General features: G+C 40.4%; 2 protein-coding genes across 2 annotated transcripts in view; one reads left to right on the top strand and one right to left on the bottom strand.

The window, feature by feature from the left end:
• The window catches only part of LOC143006355 (B2 bradykinin receptor-like), a 42,364-nt gene extending 40,389 nt beyond the window's left edge, over positions 1-1,975 (bottom strand). Inside the window, exon 1 of the mRNA XM_076157767.1 lies at positions 1,963-1,975. The gene's annotated coding sequence lies outside the window, so the exon portion shown is untranslated. The remainder of the gene's footprint in view (positions 1-1,962) is intronic.
• A 1,315-nt stretch (positions 1,976-3,290) lies between these two features.
• LOC143006126 (B2 bradykinin receptor-like) lies at positions 3,291-4,499 on the top strand. The gene is made up of 2 exons (XM_076157450.1): positions 3,291-3,310; positions 3,563-4,499. Exons 1-2 carry the CDS (start codon positions 3,291-3,293, stop codon positions 4,497-4,499), a joined length of 957 nt encoding a protein of 318 aa, XP_076013565.1.
• The last annotated feature ends 9,599 nt before the right edge of the window (positions 4,500-14,098 follow it).

Below are 14,098 nucleotides of genomic sequence, written 5' to 3'. Positions count from 1 at the left end.
TTTCCAACACAGCCTAGCAAGAGAATCACCCGGCGGTTTAATTTATGTGTTTGTTTTCACAGAGTGATCTGCACTGTCTGCACTACAAATCACTGGAAAACCGGATTGACTGCCAGAAGTATATTTCATTTTGACACGTGCACATTTTGTTTTCCAGCTGCAGTGAATCATATTTGTGGACATGTACCAACCCCCAGCTATTATTGGGAATACTTTGATCATTATGCCAGTTATCAATCATATTGCTTAATAAATGTATGACATGCATGCCATCACCCTCAACAGGCCTCTTGTCGCTGCTTTACTTTGTGATTTATACTCCAGTGGGACACATTTCTCTGTCTTCATATTTGTCCTTTTTTAAGAGTCCCTCTTAAAACCAGACGATAAATCCAGACATTACTCTGACAGATGCTCAGGCTCTGCTGGTTGGACTAGATCTGCAAAAACTGAAGGCTCCCTCAGTAACCATGAAAACAGAGTAATTTGTCTGTGCTCCTGTGGTCAGTTATGGGTCTGGTGAAGTCTGGCAATGAGCTATACAACACAATGTCTGGACCAGGGGGCGGCGGTGCATGGGCTCCCACTCAATAACACTTAGTTCATTTCCTGTCTCTTTCTCAGTATGTTAACTTCTCCTCCGGGCTGCTCTGAGCTGTTCCCTCCTACATGTCTTCTTTCAACACTACAGGGCTTCACAGGGCTTGTTCTGTGCACTGCTTTCCAGTCAGGGAAAGTAACCCTAAGGGCTCTAGAGAGTGATTTTCTACAGAATTTGTATAGTATTTGTACAGAACAAAACCCGTTCTTTGAGACACTGGGAGTGGCCCAAAGCCTCACCCTAATTGCGTGCTTGTGAAACGAGTATTACAGCCACAAGTCACATTAGATGAAATGCTCCTCAAGCTGCAAACTCACAGAAAGCTGTAACATTCTCAGATTGCAAAATATTCAGTCTTGGTTTGTCTATTTGTTTTAGCAAGAACTGACCAAGAAGCTCTGAAAGGTGAATTTCACAACACATCTCAAACATTGTATCATGAAAAATAAGCTGGCCTGTATTAGTTTTGTCTGTTATTGAATCCCATAAAAGGTTGTGTCTGAATAACTGCTTCATGAGTAACACTGAGCCTGATACCAGTGGTTGTACACTATCCCAATTCCAGATTTGTTTTCTCTCAACATCAGAAGGTAAACTTGCTCATGCGTCCACATTTGGGTTGGAAATCAGGGACTCATGCTTCAGGTGAAATGAAAGTGTGTACAGTGTGTATGGCCACAGGCTGAGCTGCAGCTCTGCTCCTCTGACTGTGGGACTGTTTACAGTTTACAGAGGCACCGTGAGAGAGAAGTAAACTTTGTTGCTGGAATGGAACATTTGATCATTAAGACACTTGGAGATGGGAATGTAATGTGCCTGATGATCATGGACGTGACTCAGGGACCCATAAATATTAGAATCTTGAATATTTGCAATTGTGGTTTGAGTCAAACCATTTATGGCAAGGTTATAGCTGCTGCCATCTAGCCACCAAATTATTTGAAGAAAATGACAGAGGTCAAGGTCACAAAACACAGCTGAGAAGATTGTGCACATTTGCCCTATTTAAAAAAACTTTCCATCTGATTCAGGGTAGAAAAGGGAAGTTTGTGTCATGTGTTGAGTGCAAAACTGCTTGTTTTGGTGGTGAGCAAATCACAGTATATTGTCCAACGTTTATCACAAACCTCTGTTCTGTCTTGAAATAAAATAAAACATACATTTCTCTTCGAGAAACCTTTATGAGTGATGATAGACTACATATTTGTTGTAGTTCGATGTTTGATTGATGTTTTTATGTAAAATGATCAGTGATTTTTTAAAGCGAAGTGAGCAAGCAAACTGAAATGAATAAATACAGTGATGACATCTGCTGCCTAAAGCAGGTGCATGTTTCTGTCCTTAGATTGCAGCATAGCAACTATCAGTCTTCTGCCTCAAAACTTTCCAATTGAACATATTTAATTTCTGGTTAAGACACATGTTTTACTCCGAATTTTGCATCTTCACCCTCCTATTCTGATCATAAGATTGCATGTACAAAATCTTTGATAAATAGTTAAAATCTGATGTGAAACGCACGTTTGTAAAAAAATATAACTGCCCCGTTTGAGAGCCTCAGATTATGCTGAGTGAGATGTGTGTGGAGAAATGGTCCATTGAAAAAGGTTGTAGTTGCCCCCTAGTGGCGAAAAGACCGAGCTGGCCTCACTATGCTACGTAACTATGCTATGTAACATCTCTCCCAAACTTCGCTTTGTTACATCCATGAACATCTTATTCTCTTATGTCCAACAAGCGTTGAAACATAGTTGCAGAGAAGTAAATTACTAATACTATTTATGTAAATGAAGTGAAAAGCACCATAGATGCAACTACACGACCAAATACACCACCCTTGCTGCACAGAAAGTACAGCAAGGGTGAGGATTCAAACACACAGCACAAAACAAAACAAATTCTATAGTCGAGGGAGCAAAAGTTGAATTACAAATACAAGCAATTCAAAGCGCATAAAAGAACTCAAAATAATCAATCAATTATCCAAAAGGGTAATCCAAATGATCAACAAAATCATGGAGTGTTTAGATGATTTTTAAAAATGAGGGAACGCTGATTGACAAAGACATGTGACAGGAGATGAGGGGGACATGAAGTAATCAGGAACAGGTGAAACTAATAAGGAGAGGGGCGTTCAATCAGGAGAGACAACGGCAGGAAGTGAAGTTAACGAAGGAAATCAGAGGGGAGAAAAAAAATATTGAAATAATAATATAAGAAATCTAACCACAACAAATAAATTAAGATTCAGTTATTTGCTGTTGTTTTTAATACAATCACCCAACATTTGACTTCTTCAGATCTCATTTATGTTGGCTTATAATAACAACAACGCCAGCAGCTTCAGGGTTTTGACATACAGCTCATCAAAATGTTAAAATGTCAATTTTTGAAATGACTGCTTATTGTTGCAATTGTCGTACTACTTCATCAGTACTTTTACTCAGTTTTTTCAACGGCACTTTGTAACATCTTTGAGTGACAGATGTGACAGATTACAGCCCCAGTGAATCTATTTATACAACAACCTCTTCCCCTGGTGGAACTTCGAGAGAAAGAGAGAGAGAGAGGGAAAGAGAGGGAATACATTTAAGGAGGTTTCTTTCTACATTAAGCCGGATGATCAGAGCGAGAGTAGGGGAAGGTCCTCATCATTTAACTTCTGGATTTATTGGAAGACTCTTCAAGAATGACTCTTCAGCCAACAAGGTGCCGTATGAATAGAATACGTTCCATTTATATTTCACTCATCTGTGAGTCACGGTTGTTATCTTTTACAAAGCCTAAAACAGACTTGGGTTTCGATTTAAACAGTTTGAAACATACTCAACTCCTCAGGTGTAGTTTGTCTCCACTCGTGCTCTTTGACCAATAGATTCCAATATTTAAAAATGTAAATGAAATTAGCTTCAAACTGTGTTTTTGTTATAATACTATTGTTCTCTTTTCTTCTCTGCACAGTGTTCTGGAAAACAGCACCTCTGCCTCTGACACTGAAGGTTCTGCCTTTAACCCCTCCACAACTTTTGCACCTGTCCTGATCATCAGTGTTCTTGGGATTGTGGGTAATGTGTTCGTCCTGTTGGTGTTCTGCCTCCAAAAGAAGCCCTGCACCGTGGCTGAGATCTACTTAAGTAACCTGGCTGCTGCTGACCTTGTCCTGATGTCATTTTTAGCCATCTGGTCTGTTAATATAGCCAACAGATACAACTGGCCCTTTGGTTCATTCCTCTGCGTACTGGTGAAGATGTCCATCAAGATGAACGCCTGCTGCAGCATTTACTTCCTGGTTCTTGTTAGTATAGATCGTTATGTGGCACTGGTTCACCCAATGTCCCATGGCAGAATGCGCAGTCCAAAATACGCCAAACTGTGCTGTGTGCCGGTGTGGGGCTTTGGCCTGCTCATGAGTGTGCCCACAATCGTGTTTATGGTAGTGAGGTATATCCCCGAGTATGATTTTACTGCATGTCACCTGGAGTATCCAGACATCACTGTACAGTTGATCTGTGATGGGATATTTGCCATGTTCAGCTTCATCATCCCTGTTTGCGTTATTTCCTACTGCACTGTCAAGATTATTCAGGCTGTGAAGAACCAGGCAATGTCAAGGTTCAATAGCAAGGACACAGAGAATAAAGCCACCTTTCTCGTGCTGGTGGTCCTCCTAGCCTTCCTCATCTGCATGGCGCCTTACCACCTGGTCACCTTGCTGAATGGGATACAAAAAGCTAAAAATCCAGAAGGGCGTCACGTCAACACCATCTTACACATTTGCCATCGGGTCTCTGTCTGCTTAGCTTTCTTCAACAGTGCACTCAACCCCATCCTCTACGTCATCGTAGGAAAGAGCTTCAGGGAAAAAGTTTGTCAATTGTTTAAGACGAGAGGGTTCTGAGCTGGGGGTGGACACCTCTTTATATCTGATATTACTGCTGTGTCCTTTTAATAAAAATCTTGGGAAAAATCTTGATTCTCTTGTTCTTCATGTGTAGCATATGTGATCTCTATTTATTGATTCTTTAATTGATGTTTTGATGAAAACGGATTTTCAAGTATCAAAGTTTTACTGAGGAGAATAGATAATGAAGAAATCCAATCAGAAATGAATAAATAGATCCTGTCGGCCAGTCTTGGTTTTGTCTGTTACACTTTGATGCCAGTGGGTGTCCACAATCCTCACTCCAGTTTTGTTTTCAGTCTTTCAACATCAGAAGGTAAAATTGCTATGTGTCCACATTTGGGGCTCTGTGAGAGAGAAGTAAACTTTGTGGCTGGAATGGAAAACTTAATCACTTAGACACTTGTATATAGGAATGTAATGTCCCCGATGATCTTGGATGTGACTCACATGACAAACATCTGGCTTTTTAGGGATGAAGACAATATTAGAATCATGAATATTTGGAAATGTAGTTTGCTTCAGACCATTTGTGGCATGTTTATAGCTGCTGTCTTCCTAAATCATTTTTTTTAAACATTATTTGCAGTGTCAATCGACCAACACAAAAAGGCCACTTGAGGGAATTTGAAGGCATTTCCAACGCGTCATGATGCAAGAATGAGGTCCACCATTTGATATGCTTTTGACATTTTAATTTGATTTAGCTTGAAGAAAGCTTTACTCAAAAACACCGGGTGCACTGAATATAAAATCGAGCTTGTAATGTAAAACAAACAAAAACACTAACAAACAACAATACCAAGCCAAGACCACATCCGCAACAGTACGGTTGAAAAACTGTGTGGCTTCCCAGTTCCTAATTCCCCTGTCACCGTTCACCTGTGACTCTCCCTTGTAGACTACGTGAATAATTACCTCCTGTGCCCTCAGGTGCGCAAGTGGAGCAGCAACAACAATAATACTTACACAGCTTACCACACGCACACACACACACACACATCATATAGCACACATCAAATTGGCTACAACATTATCTTTGGAAATGTCTGTGGAAATGTCTGTGAAGAAAAAACAGCTTCACACGAGGGGTGACACCATCAAAGAATGAACATTTTTTAATGACTGTTTATTCATTGAAATTGTTGGACTGCTGTTGAATCTATTTAAAGAAGAATCACATTCCCTTGAGGCTCTTTGTTTGACATGGACTTTGACCATGTTCTGGCTTATGGCATTGATATTGATCAAGTAATAGTTTTTCAAGAGAACCCTATTTTATTGGATCATCACTCAATAACTTCCTATTACTTCCTATTACGCTTATCTCACAGGTTCTAGTGGAAGTCTGTCCAGTAGAGATGAAAACCCTGTCCTTCTTTTTATATTCATATCATAAGTCATATTTACATTAGTACCATGATTGTTGTTGCTGTGCCTCTCTGTGTGTGTCTCTCTCTCCTTTTATTCTTTCTTTCTCTTTCTCTCTGTCCCTCTAAACCCAACCGGTCAAGACAGACCTTTCTGGTGCTGGTGGTCCTCCTAGCCTTCCTCATCTGCATGGCGCCTTACCACCTGGTCACCGTGCGGAATGGGATACAAAAAGCTAAAAATCCAGAAGGGAGTCACGTCAACACCATCTTACACATTTGCCATCGGGTCTCTGTCTGCTTAGCTTTCTTCAACAGTGCACTCAACCCCATCCTCTACGTCATTGTAGGAAAGAGCTTCAGGGAAAAAGTTTGTCAATTGTTTAAGATGAGAGGGTTCTGAGCTGGGGGTGGACACCTCTTTATATCTGATATTACTGCTGTGTCCTTTTAATAAAAATCTTGGGAAAAATCTTGATTCTCTTGTACTTCATGTGTAGCATATGTGATCTCTATTTATTGATTCTTTAATTGATGTTTTGATGAAAACGGATTTTTCAAGTATCAAAGTTTAACTGAGGAGAATAGATAATGAAGAAATCCAATCAGAAATGAAAAAATAGATCCTGTCGGCCAGTCTTGGTTTTGTCTGTTACACTTTGATGCCAGTGGGTGTCCACAATCCTCACTCCAGTTTTGTTTTCAGTCTTTCAACATCAGAAGGTAAAATTGCTATGTGTCCACATTTGGGGTGGAAATCAGGGTCTCAGATGCATAAGGTGTAATGTATGTGTGTACAGTGTGTATGGCCACAGGCTGAGCTGGAGCTCTGCTCCTCTGACTGTGGGACTGTTTACACTTTACAGAGGCTCTGTGAGAGAGATGTAATCTTTGTGGCTGGAATGCAACAACAATAATACTTACACAGCTTACCACACGCACACGCACACGCACACACACACATCATATAGCACACATGAAATTGGCTACAACATTATCTTTGGAAATGTCTGTGGAAATGTCTGTGAAGAAACAGCGTGTGAACAGCTTCACACGAGGGGTGACACCATCAAAGAATGAACATTTTTTAATGACTGTTTATTCATTGAAATTGTTGGACTGCTGTTGAATCTATTTAAAGAAGAATCACATTCCCTTGAGGCTCTTTGTTTGATATGGACTTTGACCATGTTCTGGCTTATGGCATTGATATTGATCAAGTAATAGTTTTTCAAGAGAACCCTATTTTATCGAATCATCACTCAATAACTTCCTATTACTGACTATTACGCTTATCTCACAGGTTCTAGTGGAAGTCTGTCCAGTAGAGATGAAAACCCTGTCCTTCTTTTTATATTCATATCATAAGTCATATTTACATTAGTACCATGATTGTTGTTGCTGTGCCTCTCTGTGTGTGTCTCTCTCTCCTTTTATTCTTTCTTTCTCTTTCTCTCTGTCCCTCTAAACCTAACCGGTCAAGACAGACCTTTCTGGTGCTGGTGGTCCTCCTAGCCTTCCTCATCTGCATGGCGCCTTACCACCTGGTCACCGTGCGGAATGGGATACAAAAAGCTAAAAATCCAGAAGGGAGTCACGTCAACACCATCTTACACATTTGCCATCGGGTTTCTGTCTGCTTAGCTTTCTTCAACAGTGCACTCAACCCCATCCTCTACGTCATTGTAGGAAAGAGCTTCAGGGAAAAAGTTTGTCAATTGTTTAAGATGAGAGGGTTCTGAGCTGGGGGTGGACACCTCTTTATATCTGATATTACTGCTGTGTCCTTTTAATAAAAATCTTGGGAAAAATCTTGATTCTCTTGTACTTCATGTGTAGCATATGTGATCTCTATTTATTGATTCTTTAATTGATGTTTTGATGAAAACGGATTTTTCAAGTATCAAAGTTTAACTGAGGAGAATAGATAATGAAGAAATCCAATCAGAAATGAAAAAATAGATCCTGTCGGCCAGTCTTGGTTTTGTCTGTTACACTTTGATGCCAGTGGGTGTCCACAATCCTCACTCCAGTTTTGTTTTCAGTCTTTCAACATCAGAAGGTAAAATTGCTATGTGTCCACATTTGGGGTGGAAATCAGGGTCTCAGATGCATAAGGTGTAATGTATGTGTGTACAGTGTGTATGGCCACAGGCTGAGCTGGAGCTCTGCTCCTCTGACTGTGGGACTGTTTACACTTTACAGAGGCTCTGTGAGAGAGATGTAATCTTTGTGGCTGGAATGCAACAACAATAATACTTACACAGCTTACCACACGCACACGCACACGCACACACACACATCATATAGCACACATGAAATTGGCTACAACATTATCTTTGGAAATGTCTGTGGAAATGTCTGTGAAGAAACAGCGTGTGAACAGCTTCACACGAGGGGTGACACCATCAAAGAATGAACATTTTTTAATGACTGTTTATTCATTGAAATTGTTGGACTGCTGTTGAATCTATTTAAAGAAGAATCACATTCCCTTGAGGCTCTTTGTTTGATATGGACTTTGACCATGTTCTGGCTTATGGCATTGATATTGATCAAGTAATAGTTTTTCAAGAGAACCCTATTTTATCGAATCATCACTCAATAACTTCCTATTACTGAACTACACGCCATTAGACCAAAATGCTTTCACTAGATGTGTGTCTGAAAGAGCCGTAGCTAAATTTAAGGAAGCAGTTCAATCAGCACTGAATTCATTACCATATAGATGACTCTTATTCTGATATTAGTCCCTCCCAGATTGATAATTTTGTGCTGCAGGGTCACTGTGGATGACTCTAGACTCCATCGCTCCTTAAAAAAAGGAGATATAATACAAGAGTTTAGCTCCATGGTATAACATTCCAACACGCAAACTAAAGCAAACATTGAGAAAACTTGAAAGAATATGGCATTCCACAAAAGAGGAAGATGTACGCTCAATTTGGCAAGACAGTCTTAAAGCATTTAAGAAGGCCCTCTGTAATGCAAGAGCTGCTTATTACTCTACACTAATAGAAGAGAACCAATTCAGCTCCAGGTTTCTTTTCAGCACTTTGACCACTGAGAGCTACAACTCTAAACACTCTCTGTCTTTAAGAGTATGCTTTAAACTTTCCTTTTTGATTAGCCTTAGAGTTAAGGCCAGCCAGGCTTGCTTTGGACCGGCCCCTAGTTACGCTGCAAGAGGCCTAGACTGCTGGGGGACTTCCCATGATGCACTGATCTCCTCACTCCTCCTTCCCTCTCTATCTTTGCATATCCATGTATCAGGAGTTTTCTTTCCCCTTCCTGCCTGAGGATCAGAGCAGAGAGGCGGGGAAGCTCTTCATCATTTCACATCTGGATTTACTTGGAAGACACTTGCAGAATGACTCTTCAGCCAACAAGGTGCTGTATGAATAGAATACATTCCATTTGTATTTCACTCATCTGTGAGTCATGGTTATCTTTAATAAAATCTTTATCAGAATGATGTCACAACTACTCTCTAGTTGGTGCTGTGTTGGTGCTGTATACTACTTTTCCGTTACAACTGTTACTTGAGTGAGAAAAAGCTCTCAAACAGAAAGTCAAAACATTTTCTCTTCCTACACTTCCTTCAACACCTTTTGCATCAGAGAGAATAAAGCCACCTTTATGGTGCTGGCGGTCCTCCTGGCCTTCCTCATCTGCTGGGCACCTTACCACCTGATCAGTATTCTGCAAGTGCTAATTTTATCTAACATTCTGAAACAGGACATCACCGTCATCCCAGGTTTCATCATGTGTATCTCTTACTACCTAGCATATTCCAACAGTATACTGAACCCCACCCTCTACGTCATTGTAGGAAAGAACTTCAGGAAAAAAGTTTGTGAATTGTTTCAGATAGGAAGGTTCTGATCTGCAAAGCATTGCTCCAACTTTCCATGCAGTAGAACTAGACACCCTTACAGAGAAATAGATTAGATAAAATAAGATTAGATTAGATTAGATTAGATCAAGTCAGATGAGAGGAGAGGAGAGGAGAGGAGAGGAGAGGAGAGGAGAGGAGAGGAGAGGAGATGAGATGAGATGAGATGAGATGAGATGAGATGAGATGAGATGAGATGAGATGAGATGAGATGAGATGAGATGAGATGAGATGAGATGAGATGAGATGAGATGAGATGAGATGAGATGAGATGAGATGAGATTAGGACTAAACACAGTAGCAACACCGAATAATTAAACAGCATTTTATCACTGGAGTTGTATTATTGATTCAAAGTTAGATAACAGATCTGTGAGATGCTTAAGGTCTTTAATTGAGTCCCAGTATGAATCCTGTTGAATTCCTGTATACTTAAGCTTTTGTTATAACAAGATGTCCCCTGCCCTCTGTGCTTGTTGGCCACTCGCCATTCTAGGTCTTAATTTAGTGGTTTGCTTGTTTCTGATGGCTCTCTTTAGGCATTCCTGAACTTCCCATGAGGCTTGGTCTACACTATCTCTCAAGCCTACACAGGTTTCCCATGACAGAAACTTGACTTGTTCCTCCAAGTTTGGCTTTGAACTTGTATTTGTTAGTATAGTCCTATTACTGTTCTTGAAAACATACTATACTAAAATCCAGTGAAATTCGGTATCTCGTTGTCCATAACAAAGCAAATCAGGGACCAAAAATGATTAGTAAAGTTGCCAAAATGTAATTCAAAATCTCCCAATGCTGTCACTCCTGTGCTGTGTTATATTGTATTTTATATTCTTTTTACTCCATACCTATATTTTAGAGCACTGTTGGGGGTAGCCTAAGAGTCAGCACAAGATGTCAGCTAATGATGTGTGGGCAATTAGAGCAATTGTATGTACAAATAAACTTGTCTTCATCCTTTGAAAAATTATATGGGGGAATATTTTCTTCAAATATTTTATTTGTTCACTGTGATTTATTTGTTTTGCTATCTATATAATGCAAATATCCATCATACATGTGAAAGTATTCTGTTAATTACTGTAAATACACCATGTCTAGATATATTACTAGTAGGAGTTTCTAGATATAGAAATATATCACACATCATTTTTTGTTATTAAAAAAAATGTTGAAATGCCATGGAGAATCTAATCAAAATATCAAAAGCCTATGAAGAACATTTTCTCAAATCAACCATGTATGGGATTGGACTGCTGATAAAGTGGTGACAGTTAAATATATAATCTGTTGTACATCTAAGAATAAGAGCTTCTTCAAATGTAAATGTATAGACCCCTCTACTGGACAATATATGAATTGCTGTTTGCACGAATAAAAACCCTGGAAACTGAGTCCACATTACGTCGATGATATGTATGTGAACACGCACACACACGCACGCACATGCAAACAGACAAATGTTCCTAAATCATTAATTATACATAACGGCAAAGGATTTGCCTCAAACAGTTGTGTTATTGTCTCCCAGACACACAAACAGTTTCATAGTGAGCGCCAGACTAAAATCAGCACTGATCGATCTCTGAGAGAAGACCTGTCAGACATTCATCAGAGCAGAGAAATGGACAGAGGCTTCCACCGCTCAACCTGATCCCTTCCCTCCTGATCTCTTCCATTTCAGCCCTTCTCAGTCATTCTGTCATTTTCTGTCAGCCTGTGCATCCCCCCCCCCTCTCTCTCTCTCTCTATCTCTCTCTCCCTCTTTCCTGCCACTGGATCCTCCATTAGCCTCAGAGTGGCCTCCACTTTAATTTTGGCTGGCAGTCGTGTAAGTGAAACTTGACTGAATTGAGCCTTCCAGTGTCTGCATCAGGCGAGCAGTCTGATACATGTCAGTCTCCATGGTGACAGGCTGCATGTTCTGCATGCTGATATCCAATCAGATTTAATGAAGCAAAAGAGGCTGGGGTCTGCAAATATGTATATCTGAAAATATGGGATTGAAAAGATGTCGACCTGCAGATGAGCATTTGTGATTTGTTTGGACTTGTTTGATTCTGTGTTTTAAACAGGTTGAGCCTTTATTTGTGGTGGTTGGAATTAATCCACTTGCCCTTCACACACTGGCTGTCCTAACATTCCCAAATCCAATTTTGCTGTTCCGTGTAATATCACCACATTTACACAACTGTTCAAATCCTCTGCTGGTGGCCCATTTACAGAAAAGCCAAGGTCTTATACAGATAAGGCTTTATATTCAAGATTTGTCCACTAATCCTTATATATCATAAAATCGGCCCATTTCCTGTTGCACTTACACAAATACAAATTTAACCAAACCAGCAAACATAAATAAGTTAGATTAAGCTGTCGTCTACGGTTAGTTGCAGTTTCTAATCATGTTCATTGATTAATTTGCTGGTGGGGTATCCCTATTGTTACATTGCAGCTTTAACTTGATCTAACCACTAGATGTACTTCAAATCTATCATTTCTAACAATCTGCTACATAACACCTTTTTTGTTTTTAATTAACAAATGATAAATGGTTTAGATGTATTTAGGAGCCACTGTGATTGTATCATTCCTGGTCTGAATTCGTCCATACTCCTTGAAATACACCAGGAATCAGTCAACTTCAGGATGTGATGAAGGTTACATAAAACATAACAGTGATAAGCTTCGCAGTTCAGAGATTTGGCTCCAGGCACAGGAAGGGCAGCATCCATCGCTGTTGAAAGGGCAGCTTCCTCATAAATTCCCTTCTCCTTCCAAGGAGATAAGAGATGACAGGCAGAGACGGATACTTTGTCTGGCCTCCTGCTTTGTGGGAAAGAAGGAGGGACAGAGACAAAAAGAGAGAGAGGGAGAGAAAGAGAGAGAGAGGGAGAGAGAGAGATAGCCAGCCATTCACTACTCAGCTGCCACACTACATCAAAAGAATATGGCTCTTGCTTTTTGCATGACAGCTGAGGCTGAGCTTCTATCATGTAGCAACAGTAATGAAGCATTTTCAGTGAGGCTGCTGCAGCATCAGGGGATGGTGGAGCTCTCGGGATTGCATTAAAGACTCCATGTTCCCTGTCACACTTGGCACACTATTTACCATCCCAGGTGATTGGATGTAGAAGGGAGAGAAAGACTTACATGTGACTTCCTCTGAATTTCACCTGCACCTAACCGCAAACAAATTCATCATGTGGAACGTTTTCAATTATGACTTCCACTTAGAGGGAAATCAAATTGAATCTTATTGAGGATACAAATCATCTAAAAGCTGCGTGCCAAATGTCACATTGTTAATGCAATCCCGTCACAAAAGATTCTGCTTATAGGATTTCTTATCTTTAATCATTCTGATTAACCGAAGCTGCAGGTGCTGTTGCAAGTTCTTCATCTGGGGGTATTTGTGGGATTGACAGGCATCTGTCATAAGCAGTGTTATCAGGAAAAGAAAATGTGTGCAGGTGTGTGTGAAGAGAACCCAAGGAGGAAAAACAAACAAAATGAAGGTTCAGAAATGGCTGCCAGAAGCCAAAGGTGCTGTCCAAATCCATTACAGCTCGCTGTTGCCATGGCAGCAGCCAACCTAAAATCCTTTTCTCACCGTCTTTTCTTCCCTCGCCTGTGTTATCGAGAAGCAATCACACCGTGCCTCTTTGCGAGCTCTCGGTGAAAACCACACTGTGATGACAGTCGGCTGTCAGTTCATCCCATATCTGACCACAGACACACTGAATACCATCAGCCTGCTTCAATGCATTTCCTTAACACCGTGTGTCACACCGACTCGTGCTGTGTTTGGATACCTTGAATCATATCAATGCCTCTTCCAATCAGAAATTTAAATCTTGCATGTGGGTGACGATTCTAGGTGTTATTCCATGAAAGCTCCATGAATCTATCTCCTGCATGTGGTGCCTTGATAGAAACTCCTGATATGCTCATACTCACACTCATACCATCACTATACAGGCTTTGAAATATCTGATCGGGAATTTTGTACAACCTGTCTGGCCGGGCCAAAAACGTTTGCACTGATCCGTGACAATCTGTAAACTTGTAAATGTTGTAACGTAAAACACATGAGGTTTGTGACCAGGTGTGTGTTTATCTACCTCTAAACTCCATTTCAGAGCTAACAGTTGTGTCTAAAGGCTCCGGCTGTTTGCTGCAGAGCTCCAGGACTTGTTCACACACTCACCCACCCACATACTGTAAGCACTGGAATAGATTTCCTTAAATTATTCAGCTTCTCCCATTTCCTCTCATGCTGTAGCGGTTGTTGTTGCGAGATTATTTATGACGCATCATATATGGCACAATGT

Source organism: Genypterus blacodes, unplaced genomic scaffold (assembly GCF_046128005.1).
Source record: "Genypterus blacodes isolate CSIRO-AG114 ecotype Tasmania unplaced genomic scaffold, CSIRO-AGI_Gbla_v1 ptg000073l_1, whole genome shotgun sequence".
Classification (NCBI taxonomy): domain Eukaryota; kingdom Metazoa; phylum Chordata; class Actinopteri; order Ophidiiformes; family Ophidiidae; genus Genypterus; species Genypterus blacodes.
The sequence above is the reverse complement of the archived record's forward strand: the minus strand, read 5'-3'. Positions and strand labels throughout refer to the sequence as shown.

Excerpts from the sequence above, each read along its gene's own strand:
- LOC143006126 (XM_076157450.1), top strand. The coding sequence starts at position 3,291 with ATGACTCTTCAGCCAACAAG. Across the intron at positions 3,311-3,562 it reads ATGACTCTTCAGCCAACAAG|TGTTCTGGAAAACAGCACCT; the intron begins GTGCCGTATGAA and ends TTCTCTGCACAG.